We start from the raw sequence: 13,785 nt of genomic DNA on the forward strand, positions 1-13,785 counted from the left end.
TAAAGAAACAAAATTTTACTCGAATCAAGCAAAACAGTTCAAACAATACATATACACAGGTCTCCATAGTCATGGAACCATCTATAAAGGAATACAAAACAAAAAAAATCTTTTAAGTAACTCTTTGAAGGTTTGCAGCTTCAGAGCCCCCAAACACATTCTGTACACTTCAAGAAGTCTATTCAGACGCCATTTTTCTCATACGTATATGTTTCCTGTACACTTCCAAGTAGTATCTTTACAAGGCAGTTCACACGACACATCAACCGTGCCCACAGAATAGGCAGTCCATAAGAATGCACAAACAGCACCAACACCGCGATTTAATGCACAGAAAAGATTCATCTACTTGCCACACGATTCTTCAACTTCCAAAGATGTAAATGATGAAGGATGATGAGGACTTTTAATTTCCAAGGATTTACGCGGTGAAGGAAGACGAGAACTTTTATCCGAAGATTTACGGGGTGAAGCAAGAAAAGGACTTCTAATTTCCGGAGATTCACACGGTGAAGGAAGAAGAGGACTTTTAATTTCCGAAGATGTACGCGGTGAAGCAAGACGAGGACTTTTAATTTCCGAAGATTCACGCGGTGAAGGAAGAAGAGGACTTTTAATTTCCCAAGATGTACGTGGCGAAGGAAGATGAGGACTTTTAATTTCCGAAGGTGTACATCGTGAAGGAAGATGAGAACTTCTATTTTCTAAAGACGTGCGTGGTGAAGGAAGATGAGGATTCGTAATTTCCAAAGACGTACATAGTGAAGGAAGATGAGAAGGATTTTTTATTTCCCATGATGTACGCGATGAAGGAAGATGAGGAGGACTTTTAATTTCTAAAAATGTATGTGATGAAGGAAGATGAGGAGGACTTTTAATTTCCAAAGATGTACGTGATGAAGGAAGATGAGGAGGACTTTTAATTTCCAAAGACGTACGTGATGACGGAAGATGTGGAGGACTTCTAATTTCCAAAGACGCATGTGGTGATAGAAGGTGAGGACTTTTTATTTCCAAAGATGTATGTGATAAAAGATGAGAACCTTTAATGTCAATAGATGTACATGATGGAGGAAGATGCGAAGGACTTTTCCCTGCAAGCAACAAAGCATGTCAAAAAAACATCCAGATAAATAAGACCGTCCAATCTAGTCATTAAGCTATTGGAACCTGGATTAATGTCTTCTATGTCTTGAACCTTATGGATACACATGTTCTCTTCGTCATTTTCAGGAGCAGCTTTGCCCAGTGAAAGTGAAGTTGATTTGAACTGACAATAAGCTGATGTGAGTTGTTGATACTTCTCTTTCATCCTCCCATATTCCTCATCATCCCTATCCATATCAATGAGGATCTGTGCAAATGCACACACAGAATAAGATGCATATATGGACAAACATAAATGAACTATGCAATTAGTCATACCTGAGCAGGAGGGTTCTTGAACAACGGTCCGAACCTTTCCCTGCAGTACTCATGGAAGAGGAGTGTACAGATTATCAATGGAATAATGAAGCTTGATGTGGATGAAGATTTTTTAAATCCAAAGACAGCCAATGCTATAATTTGCATCAGCACCACTGAGAATATTGTTGTGTTGTGCACAATAGGCCAGTAGGTTCCACCAGTTTGATATTTTGTCACATATACGTTGAGAATCTGATAATTTCACTAAGTTGTCAAACCACAGGATAAAGAGGAAAAGGGAAAAAAATATACAAGAATGTGGATATTCATTGGTGAAAAGGAAAGTATATAAGTCAATCAACAAACACTTTGCAAATAAATCCCTTCTCATCTCAACAAGTAGCAAAACTAATAAAAGAATGTAATCCTGCGTAGTGTTTTCATAAGCAGGAAAAAGACAAGCCTCCTAGTGCTTTAAGCGAGAAGCAGTGAGAAGTGAAGTGCAGGCTTCTTTGATATAATGCGTAGAATTAAAATGTGATACAAAAGTAACATTATATAGTCCACCATGTACATGCTACCTCCCACCAGCAGAGGTACCGAGTCAGACAATATTGCATTAATTGATAAAACTACCAAGAGTGTCAATGAAAAGCTTGAACTTTGGAGTAGCACTTTAGAAAGTAAGAGTTTTAGGACAAGTACAATTAAGACTGAATTTTATGCACTGCAATTTTGGCCAATATAAGAAAGTGAAGTAAAAGTGAAATGAGATGGGATTGCATTGCCTAATTGCAACAATTTAGATATTTAGGACCGATGTTCCAGGAAAATGGTATGATAGATGAAGATGTTACACAGAATAATAAAATGATGGTTGAAAATGAAAAGTACTACCGAAATGTCATGTGATAGGAGGATACCTACGAAAGTGAAAGACAAATTCTATATAACGGTTCTAAGACCAATTATGTTGCACAGGAGGGAATGTTGTACCTCTAAAGTCCAGTATATCGACAAGATGAGTATCACAGCGGATGCTAAATGGAGTGCAGTCATAAAAGATTAAACAATATTAAAAATAACCACATTTGGCAGAAGACGCAATTAACAGATAGAGGACAAAATAAGATAAGATCGCTTGAGGGTTTGGTCATGTCCTACATCTGACCTCCACATGCACTAATTTATAGGTGTGAGACCATGGTGAACACAGGAGTTAAAAAGGAATGAGGTAGACCTAAAATCACATGGAAGAAAGTTGTCTCGAAAGACCTACAATATCTTCGAATCCCTGTAGACCTAGCAAAAGATAGAGCACAATGCAAGAAAAAGGTCTACATAAGCGATACCAATTAGTTGAGATTAATTTCTACTCATGTTAGCACATTTACTTTAAGTCCACTACTTGCTATGAGTCATTATGCATCATGCATGTGAGTGAGTTATATGCTACTAGAAAATGTAGAGAATCTCCAATGCAGAGAAACTAACTTTTATAACATTGGAGTATGACGGACTTAAATGGAACGACTTGGAATGAGGAATCATATAGCTGACCCTAACTCATTTGAAATTGAGGTGTAGTTCTTATTTTTGGTTAACAATAGTAGTCTATATTGAGTATCTGAAATGCTCTTCCTAGATCTATACTAAGTTGATGGAATCCTAAAGATACCCCATATCCGCACCAATTTATGTCATATCAATACCAAAACATCACAGAAACAGAAATGTCATGTGACATATTCTAAAAGTGTCACTTTTCATAAGTTTCACAACATATGAGAGATGAGAAGGGCAGGCTCTAGAAGCTCATTAACTGTCAAATGTAAAGGCAAGAACAGGCATAAAAAAAAAATTCCCCACAAATCAAGACAAAATCAGGATTCACTTTATTATTGTAGGGTCATTCATAGAGTTCAATAGATACTGATAAAGAAAAACATTACAAGAATGTTAGTTCTAAAGACTCTGTAACCAAATGTCAATGAGGTAATAGATAAAAACAAGGAGATATAAAAGAAGATTTAAACTAAATGGATATATTTACCTGATTACGATATACAAGGTAAGCAATGGAAAAATAAACCACCAAGAATGGCAGTATTAAGGGTGACAAAATGGCATATGCAAAACCAAAAAGCCCAAATAGGAGGATCCTCGGGACTTCTGTATGGTATGGAAATGTCAGTGTTCCATGAGACTCAACCTCCTTGTTTCGGAGAATAAACCTGGAGAACAATCTGCAGATGAGACCAAATGGTTGTAGGAGTTCAACAGACAGACTTGCCCAGCCTGATGTCAAAACATAAGTCATAAAGAAGGTGGCCTGCAAAAAAAATCATATTACCAATCAATCAACTCTTGTGGTCACGTATACGATACCAATATCATTGATGAAAGACTACGGTAAACAAACTAATTCAATTACATTGCTAGGGAAAAATAGATAACGAGAAAACTAGCTAAAGAGGGGAAAAGTTAGGTGTATGTGAGGTTCTACAGTCCTCTACTGGACAGGTTAGAGGCAGATTGGCGCTAGAAGGCATCATTTTGCTCTGAATGAATTATACGATACCGATATCATTGATGAACGACTAGGGTAAACAAACTAATTCATTTACATTGTCAGGGAAAAGTAGATAACCAGAAAACTAGCTAAAGAGGGGGAAAATTAGGTGTATGTAAGATTCTCTGATCGTCAACTTGACAGGTTAGAAGCAGTTGGCACTAGAAAGACATCATTATGCTTTGGTAGTGTTGTTTGACTTCCTCTAATATCCAGTCTCAGATTTTACATATTTACCTTCTCTTCCCTTTATCAAATCAAATAATGTCGGAAGCAGTAGTTTTGTTGGACTTCTCATACTTTCAGTCACAGAAACAATGGAAAGTCCCGTTTCTTCCTTTTATCAAATCAAACATATTGGAAAGCGGATACGTACTTCCTTCATAGGATTAGTACCTTCTATCCCACTCCCGAATAATCTTGAATCATATTTAGCGCTACTTGCATGTAAAATTCTCATACCATGAGATTAATGCAAAACCAAAACATAAACTACACAAAAGAAGACTAGCTCTAGCATTCATCAAGCAGTGGAAAAGCTAAAAGAACTATATGCATTAATCAGAAAGCCTCAAATAAAACATATGAATACCTGAATTCATGAGAGGGCAAGATAGAGAGTAAGTATATTTATAAATATTGGAACAAGATAGTTATACCATGAGATAAAGCAGGTAAACACACAGAGAGGCAGGGGAGTTACCGTTGATGGCACAGCCGTAGAAAGTAGATTGTTTACATCCTTGAAAATTTTATTTAATCTCTCAATAACAGATCCGGATACAATGTTACCGAAGAAAACATTCCAGATGAAGAAGCATAGAACTTTTATGCATGCACTCCTCTTCCTGCCACTACGTGAGATAGAGCCCTCCATTTTAGAAAATAGCATCATCAACGGAGGAACCATGTAGGAAAATAAGATTAATACAACACTTGGTAGATATCCTGTGAGAAGCTGAGTAACTCCGTCCCTGCAAAAAAGAGGGAGATAAAGGGTTACTATATTGTTCATGTATGTTTCCCTCTCATAATATATTTTCTATTTCTCAAGAAAGGACAAAAGAACACAAGTTATTTAAAGCAAGAAAATGAAAAGCTCCAATTAAAACAAACAGGAAATGTTATAATACAAAGGAAGTTGGTAAAGATTGAGAAGAAGAAAAGTTATCACACAATCTCTTGGAAACATCTTCTTTGTTGGGTCCAACTAGTAGTAATTTCTATTAGGTTCCACATTTTATCTTTCCATACTACCCCATCCTTGTAGCTAGATCAAGAAAGAACCTTTGGATCGAGATCCACAACTACGGATTCCAATTATTTTTGTTTTCGTCGAATATGATTTACTACTCTCCTTTGTTAATCAACCATTAACTTCTTCTTTTAAGCCCTAAGTCCGTCTAGCGCCTTTGTTAAGTTGAGACCGTTTTCTCTTTTCTTTTTCTTTTAAATGATGACAAACGAACTAAAAACTGTGAACACTTCTAAATTAGATGATTTTTTTTTTTTAAATCCCAGCATCATCCTTTCAAAAAAAAATCAGTCTTGAAATTATGCAGCCAAACTTTATTCCATTACATTATAATATAATGTCTATAAGTTATCTACACATACACAAACACCTCTCATTCTCTCTTTCTCTCCCTCTCTCACACATGCATGGACTACAACCTGTGCTCCATGAACTATCAAGAGACTAGGTCAACAGAAACAAAAACAGAACACTGCATTACCTCTTTAAAATTCCTCTAAGAAATGGAAATGTCTTTTGCAGCTTGTCGAGGTGAACGAGACTTTGTGTTAGTGAAACAGGCACAAGGAAAAATGCCACAAAAAGAATAGAGGCCACTAGAAGCGCAATTTTACGAATCCAAAGGAGTCGGTAAGGAACACAAATGTTTGACCAGTACATATCATCTGGTTCTGGCGCAAGATCCGTAACCCATGACATGGGATTCGAAGATTGAAGTCCTTGAGAAGCAACTAAAGCAGCATACCGATTCCTGAAAAAAACTACAGCAGCTGCACATTCCTGTAAGAAAAATGTATATCCTTCAGTTCACATCTTGTTTTGGCTAATGCCAGTTTCAAAAGATGCAACAATCTCCAATTTTGTGAAACAAAAAAATCTAGCACAAGTAAGAAAATCACCAATAAAAGCCAGAGGGATTAGTACACATACTCTGAAACATAAGCAACTCAATGTTGTTTCTTGTCATTGAAGTGAAATATTTGAATATTATGAAAATGGATATTGAGCTAAACTCAGACCCAGTTAGCTCATGAGGTAAGGATTGTCTAAATTTATATAAGGAGATAAAAGCCCATACCCACAAACAATATGGGAGTCTGGCACTCCCTTGCATGGTCAAGACTGGACATCTGGAGTGAGAACAACATAACGTGTCGGCGCAACACTAGGTAAATCAAGAACAGGATGAGTTTTGCTCTAATACCATGTTAAGAAAATAGACATCGAGTCTAAATCAACACCAAAAGCTAGCTCATCAGGTAAGGATTACCTAAAACCATATATGAAGACGGCCTATACACTCAACCAATGTGGGACACTGGGACTCTAACAGAGAGGAACGGGAATATGGGATTTCATAAACTATTTAATCAATTGAACTCTGGAGCAATAATAGCGACGAGCTAGTTCCGACTAATTAACATTCACTGACTCATGGAGTTCATATTCATCATGCTGCATGCCAAGTTTTAAGAAGTCAATTGTACACCACATAAAGTTTCAGATGAAGGGGAGCCCTGGAGCAACGGTAAAGTTGCCTCCGTGTGACCTATAGGTCACGGATTCGAGCCGTGGAAGCAGTCACTAATGCTTGCATTAGGTTAGGTTGTCTACATCACACCTCCTTGGGGTGCGGCCCTTCCCCGGACCCTGCTAATGCAGGATGCTTTGTGAATCGGGCTGCCCTTTTTTAAAAAGTTTCAGATAAAATTACTTCCACATAGATCGAAATAGGCAATGATGGACATGCAGTACCGAATACAAACTTTGTACGTAGGCATACAGTAGCATAATCATCATAACCAAACCATTCCTTGACAGCTACTGGTGCTGCCTACTGACAGGTAACAGACGTCATATCAAGCATATAAAATATGCTTATTTGCAAGAACAGATAAAAATGAAAAGGTGAATTTGTTGGTATTCGTGAAATATGAAAACCGTTGGAAAAAGCAAAAGTTCTAGAAAGGTAAGTGCTTCTTTCTTGGAGTGGCAAAGAGAAAGGAACCTAGATAAAATTTGTAATTAGTATCCATTAATGCAGGATTTTCCTCACATTTCTAAGCTTGATTACATCGAACCATGCGAAATAATTTACAACTGTGTTTATACAATCATCCATAGGCTTGCATCTTGCATGACAGAAATGTAAAGAAGTGAAATTCTCCACGCAGCACCTAAAAGCTTCATTTTTTCGACTAAATATTTTATGTGTAGCATAGATAATATGATCCAACACTTAATAGCGGTATTTGGTCATCCTAACATAGAAGATCCAAAGCTATAAATGAAACACACACACACACATAGACACACACGCGCGCACGCGCACACATACACACACACAAAAATATTTTGTTAAATTAAACCACAGAGTATAATACGGCAGGCAGAGAATAATGAAGCAGTAAACTTATGTCAACAGACTGAAGAGAACTGAGCAATAAAATGTGCTAAAACACTTCATGAAAACATAATCCTCTATAAAGAAAATGTGCATTGAAGTACTCCTAAAATATGAATATGATAATATAATGGGACAGACGTCACCTTTTTTCTCAAAACTGAACCATCATAATCATCTCTTCCTTTATCACGACCACGCTCATTAGGAAGCATCTTGAAAGACGAAGTAGTTCCTCCACATAGGCCACATCTCATAAAATTTGATCCAGAATCATAAAGCTCCTTTTGGGTTGTTTTAAGCATCCTGAACACCTCCTCTGCATCAGTCTGTCGTCATACAACTTAAGGCACATTAACCATCAAATAAAGACAAAAGGAGAAAAGGAACAGAACCAACCAAGAAGTTAAATGTGAAGACACTAGTGTAAGAAGAAGTCTAGATCAAGAAGAAACCAACTGGAGCACTATCTTAAGCTCATACAGATATGGTTTTTTTTTTCTCATATCAAAATGGTTTATAAGAAAACACAAAGAAGAAGAAGAGGAAGGGGAGGTGAGCTGCTCGAGGAGTAGTGCTTTTCACTTAGGGCCATTGAAGCTAATAAAAAAGGTCCCTTATGTTTTGAAATCAATGTATTTGAAAAAAAAAAAAAAAAAATTTCAATTTAGAGAAAAATGGTAACTTTCTCTTCTTCTTCTTCCTTTTTTTTTTTTTTTTTTTTTTGGTGGAGGGGGGGTTCGCGCAAAAAGTTTCAAACAAACAAAACTTCAAAGCTTGAGAAAGATTTTGGCCAAAAACAATTTCACCTTGTTTCGGCACAGCCAAGACCTATAGAATTTCGCATTAATCAAAGGACTGACACAATGGTAAAGCAACATACACAGTGCTTTATAAGTAAAAAGCAACAAGGTCCATGGGGTTTGAGCTGAAAAGTCAAAAGTGAACCATACGCTTCCTTCGAAGGAAGACAATTTGCCAAATTAAAAATATCAAAACATATATGTTATTTAGTACTTAATAACCAAATTGAAATTAACATAACTAATCTCAAAGGACCTAAAGAATTTCGCATTAATCAAAGGACTGACACAATGGTAGAGCAACATACACAGTGCTTTAGAAGTAAAAAGCGCACAAAAGCAACAAGGTCCATGGGGTTTGAACTGATAAGTCAAAAGTAAACCATACGCTTCCTTAGAAGGAAGATAATTTGCGAAATTAAAAATATCAAAACATATATGTTATTTAGTACTTAATAATCAATTGCAATTAACATAACTAATCTCCACATCCAAGATGCAGTAATACTGATATTAATCCAACAACTCAAAATTGAGATCCATAGAGGATTGTTTCTAATGGGATCACTTTGTGTGTTATTGTTTGTAGTGCACACTTCTCTGAGGTGCATGGTTTCAATCAAGACAAATAACCCTTTGCTTCGCATCGCTTCATCGCTTTAAGCGACAAAGTGATAGGCTTTTAATGACAGTGGTCTAGTGATAAGGGGACAGCACATGATGTGTTGGGTTAGGTGTACGTTATGAGTTTGAACCCTACAGCAGACAGAAGTCTGGCACGTAACTGGAGAAGGGTAGAGAGTCGGGCTCATTATCCACAGAGTTTCAAACAATGTGCCGCTGGCCCTCACAGAATCTTGATCATAAAAAGGTGGATTCAGTATTTCGAGATAGCCAGAAAATGACTCAGCATTTGTTCAGTAAAGGAATTCTTTGAAAAAAAAAATATACTTTCATAAACAGCATCAATTGTAGAGCAACTTCATATTTACAAATGCATAAATTCATAATGCCATATCTCATTATCTCTAAGCTTTGATGGACAAAGTTACCCGATGTTTGTGGTGGTGGGAGGTAACAAGTACCCGTGGAATAGTCGAGGTGTGTGAAAGCTGACTCGGACACCAAAATTATCAAAAAAAATGTGCAAGAAACCTAACCAAAAAACTAACATAGAAAGTCATCATATTTATCACAAGCATCACTGATCCCACTCTAAAAGGCTAGAATCATCATATACGATTGCCCCCTAGATTTTCAAACCAAAGGAGATATCTCCATCTCAGATGAAATATTCATCCCATTCCTCAGATAAGACCAAGAAACATGTGCTTCCCAACAGAAGCTTCTGCTATCTTTCTTTTTTTTGATAAGTAAAGCATCTGCTATCTATAATGTTTTGCTTTGTCGCTAATATCTCTACCACAAACCATACATTGATTGCACCTCATCTTACACATCTCAAAGTCATTTTCTTATCTTTCTGACCGTGAAAAAGGGGACAAAACTTACTGGTCCTAGTCCCCACATCTCCCTTCATGCAATACTCGAAAATACACAGTTTCATCTCCAATATTACTAATCAGTTGAAACCATAACAAAAAAAAATCAATTTGGGCACAAGAGAAACTTTGAACAACACCCAGCTCAGCAAAGTTGCAACGCAAAAGCTTGCCTAGTTAGACTACAATAAAAAGTATCTTAATCTCACCAGCAGTTTCTGAACAGAGCCAGAGCGATAGACAATTTGATGAGATAGATAACTTGATGCATAGTAATTCGTGAAGAATTTTTCCAGTGTATGACTATACGATTCTTCCTTAGACTTTGGGATGGCACGGACCAGAACTGTGAAGTATCTTGGGTGGGAAAGTGATGAAGTGAAGTATGCCAGCCGCTTCCTTGAGATACTCTTGTACTCCTAAAAGCAAGCAGCAGAACTTCTAAGATTAAAAAAAAAAAAAAAAACTCATACACCATAAGTACGAAGTATCTAGTGTAAAACAAATACAAGTACAACAGAAAAGCAGATAAGCAGATGATTTAGAAATTAGTAGTAAATTCTTACAAAGTAAAGAAGAAGACAAGCAGAGCAGGATATGATATACAGTGCGAGGCAGTGAACCCAGAACCTGAAGAAAAAGTAGAGGCAAGTTTAAGCGAAAAGTAAAGTGTGATAGAAAAGAAGCTCAGTAAATCAAGAAATAATATGTCATTAACACATATTTTTTCTTTGAAAATGGGAATTATGGTAAACCTATAAGTCGGATCTCTTTTATAATATTCTCTCTTTACTGGGCAATATTAACTTCAGATGCAAAATGCTGAAAGGGTTAAACATGGCATCTAAGCAAGGACAAAAGCTTTCTATTTCATATGGAACAAAATCACCACTTGCATTATGCTTCTCTGTACGTCCATTTAGAAGGGAATAGATTAATTATCTACATTCAAATAATTAGCAGCATACTTGTACATGTTTCATACCATTTTGACTCTGGCTCAACATTCACAATGGTGAATAGCTCCAATGACTCGGCTGGAATTTGCTGACGCCGTATATCTTGACCAAAATAATTAAGAGGCAGCACGAGGAAAAGGCCTAAAGTAGTTGCAATGGAGAATATTCGGAAACTGTCCACATAAGCAGCAGGAAAAGGTAAGCACACTTATAATACTAAAGGTACATAGACCCGACAATATGGAGCAAAGACAGAAGCACATCATACTGTCAAGAACAGATTCACCATCTAACATATTCTATACATCCTTACTGGGAAATGCATACCGCTTGAGCATTTATAAAAGATACTACAATGACATCAAACTGTCCACCTTTACATCGGGAACAATGTCTATTTAAAATCAGGGCATGGAGACAAGTAAAAAGTATTTTCAGCAACAAGTAGACATTCTGCCGGATGTTTTGTGCACCGGGCTGCCCTTTTAAGTAGACATTTGCCCAGTGGAATCCCTCAGCTTGATGAAATATTCCGCTAAAATTTACTTCCTCTGTCCCAATTTATGTGGCACAGTTCGAACTTCGAGAGTCAAACTTCAAAATTTTGACCGTAAATTGGACGTGGAATCTTTACGCTTTTTGAAATAAAATTTGCATATTTCAAAACTATTTAAAAAGTACTAAAAGACACAATAATTGACAATTCACAATATTTAAAAGGCGTATGAAAAAATTGCGATTAATGAAACACTCATTTGATTCTTGAAATCCAAAAAGTACCACATAAATGGGACGGAGGGAGTAGTGAACTTCAGTTGAAACGTGAAGGAAATTGAGGGCAGAACAATGTTGCTAGCTCTGAATTTCAGGCAGTAAATTGACTTTTTCAGCAAAAACAGAAGAGGAAGTAATTGAATCAATGAGGAAAGTTCAGCTTTCACCTGAAAACAATCATCCGCACAAGCACGAATGCATCCAAGCCCCCGGCAGCAACTATTTCTTCATCAGATGCTTCCCATGCCTTCAAGATCCAACTAGGAGAAGGAACAAATCGCTCAAAGTTAAAGCCACCAAGCTGTCTTTTTCGCACCTGAGCAAATCTCTGGCTGAAGTAGACATTTACAAAAGTTGGTTGTTTCCTTAATAAGGAATACAAAATGAACAGCACCACACACACTGCAATATTCACTCCAGCAGAAGTCAAAAGAGCAGATAGCTTCATCCCCGTCTTCCAAATAAGCCAGCAACCTCAATGACTGGAAAACATCCACTAGCCTCAAAAAGAGGTTGTGTTTCCAGTCCACAAACTGTAAAAATAGCTCAAGTGTTATGTTTTTCACAAATATGATAGAACTAGAGATAAACATTAAAGTTAACAACTCAAAAATATCCTACCTTGTTTAATGAACTATACTCTCTTTTTTTTTTTCGACAAGGAAACTTTTAGTATAGTTCAATGAACTATACTCAAAAGTTGATTTACTCTAACAGCAATGGCTACACTAGCATAAAATATCATTTACAAGCCGGCTCCAACATCACGGTTATTTAAAAAAAAATAAAAAAAATCACTGAGATTCGAATTGGTAAACTGCCGCCAAATCTACCTTGTTAGCAACAATTGATCATTAATTTATGCAGAAATCAGTTCAAACAGTTATAATAAACTTAAGAAAAAAGAAACTAACAAAAAACATTAATGAAGAAAAAAGCTAGACAATAATTCAATTCAATTATGAATAAGAAAAAGAAAAAAAAAAGGAAAATTAACGATAATTGACTCACCTGAAAGTGCTAACTTTTTTTTTTCCGATTCAGTAGACAAAACAATGAATAATTCGCCCTTTAAAGCAAAAACAAAAAGAGCAATTGCTTTTACTTCAAAGCTACTACAAAGTGTATACAGAAAGGTAAACAATTTTTTGAAAAAAAGAAAAAAAAAATACCTAGAAAATTTATTTATTAATTATTGCTTTTGAAATTTTTGTAATTGCTTTTAATTTTTGTGGTGACAGAAAAAATGAGCTGCTATAAATAAACTTGAAGGAGAAGTTGGTAGAGTATAGAATAGGAGGCGCGTAGTCTTTAGTTTTTTCTACTTTATCAAAGAGGCGCGTCGGTTGAGAATGAGTTATCTTTGACAATTTGCTCTCTTAGGGTCCAATATCTTATTATTTTTATAGTACTTCCTTCATTCATTTTGCTTGTCCGTTTTGACATAATTACTCCATCGAAAATATAAAAATATTTCCTCCGTTTATTTTTACTTATTCATTTTTAATTTTACACATTCCTTAAGAAATAATAAATAAAGTGCATAATTTACCAATATATCTATATTAATTGGTGCATATTTTTATTAAATTTGAAAAATAATTTGAAGTACACTGCAGGTAAAATAGAAAAAAAGAATTTATCTTTTCTTGATATACTAAAAGTGACAAGTAAAAATAAAAATCTATTTTTAGAATACCGGATAAGTAAAAGTGAACGGAGGGAGTACAAACTCCTAAAAAGTAGTTAATTTGATTAAACTGCTCATAATTGAATAGGTATTGGATTTGATCACATAGCACTTAATAGGGGCAAATCTGGAAAAAAAAATAAGGTTAATTCTTTCTTGATTTAATAAGTGAACACTCTTTCTGACCCAAGAAGGCTAAGTGAATACTCCTTTTGATCCGGAGGGAGTAATAAATAAAGTATAAATTTCATCATAAGATCCATATTAATTGGTGTATCGTCTTACAAGACTTGTGAAATAATTTGGAAATGGGTAATTAATGTTAAGAGTAAAATAAGAAAAAAGTTTGTCTTTTTTAATATGCTAAAGTGAAAGTCAAAGTGAAAATTTATTATTAGTATAGTTGACAAGTAAAAGTA

The 13,785-nt window shown here is 35.8% G+C and overlaps 1 protein-coding gene across 2 annotated transcripts; it reads right to left on the bottom strand.

Moving 5' to 3' along the window:
• On the bottom strand, nt 1–12,926 carry LOC132604049 (CSC1-like protein RXW8). 2 transcript variants are annotated; one of them, XM_060317371.1, is made up of 12 exons: nt 12,688–12,926; nt 11,844–12,209; nt 10,929–11,075; nt 10,510–10,573; nt 10,153–10,362; nt 7,785–7,967; nt 5,716–6,014; nt 4,683–4,953; nt 3,461–3,739; nt 1,426–1,659; nt 1,171–1,354; nt 1–1,094 (listed from the first exon to the last, which is right to left on the bottom strand). In XM_060317371.1, exons 2-12 carry the CDS (start codon nt 12,122–12,124, stop codon nt 346–348), a joined length of 2,901 nt encoding a protein of 966 aa, XP_060173354.1. In that variant the 5' UTR covers nt 12,125–12,209; nt 12,688–12,926; the 3' UTR covers nt 1–345. The 2 variants fall into 2 exon arrangements, with proteins under 2 accessions (XP_060173354.1, XP_060173355.1); XM_060317372.1 differs by lacking the exon at nt 12,688–12,926 and adding an exon at nt 12,298–12,435.
• Nucleotides 12,927–13,785: the final 859 nt, after the last annotated feature.

This window comes from Lycium barbarum, chromosome 7 (assembly GCF_019175385.1).
Source record: "Lycium barbarum isolate Lr01 chromosome 7, ASM1917538v2, whole genome shotgun sequence".
In the NCBI taxonomy this organism is placed as follows: domain Eukaryota; kingdom Viridiplantae; phylum Streptophyta; class Magnoliopsida; order Solanales; family Solanaceae; genus Lycium; species Lycium barbarum.

Bases quoted from the DNA above. Each gene is read 5' to 3' on its own strand.
- LOC132604049 (XM_060317371.1), bottom strand. From the start codon at position 12,124: ATGAAGCTATCTGCTCTTTTGACTTCTGCTGGAGTGAATATTGCAGTG. The intron at 10,574-10,928 runs GTATGAAACATG...CTTTTTCTTCAG, and splicing joins GTTGAGCCAGAGTCAAAATG to GTTCTGGGTTCACTGCCTCG. The intron at 3,740-4,682 runs GTAACTCCCCTG...TTTTTTTTGCAG, and splicing joins CTACGGCTGTGCCATCAACG to GCCACCTTCTTTATGACTTA.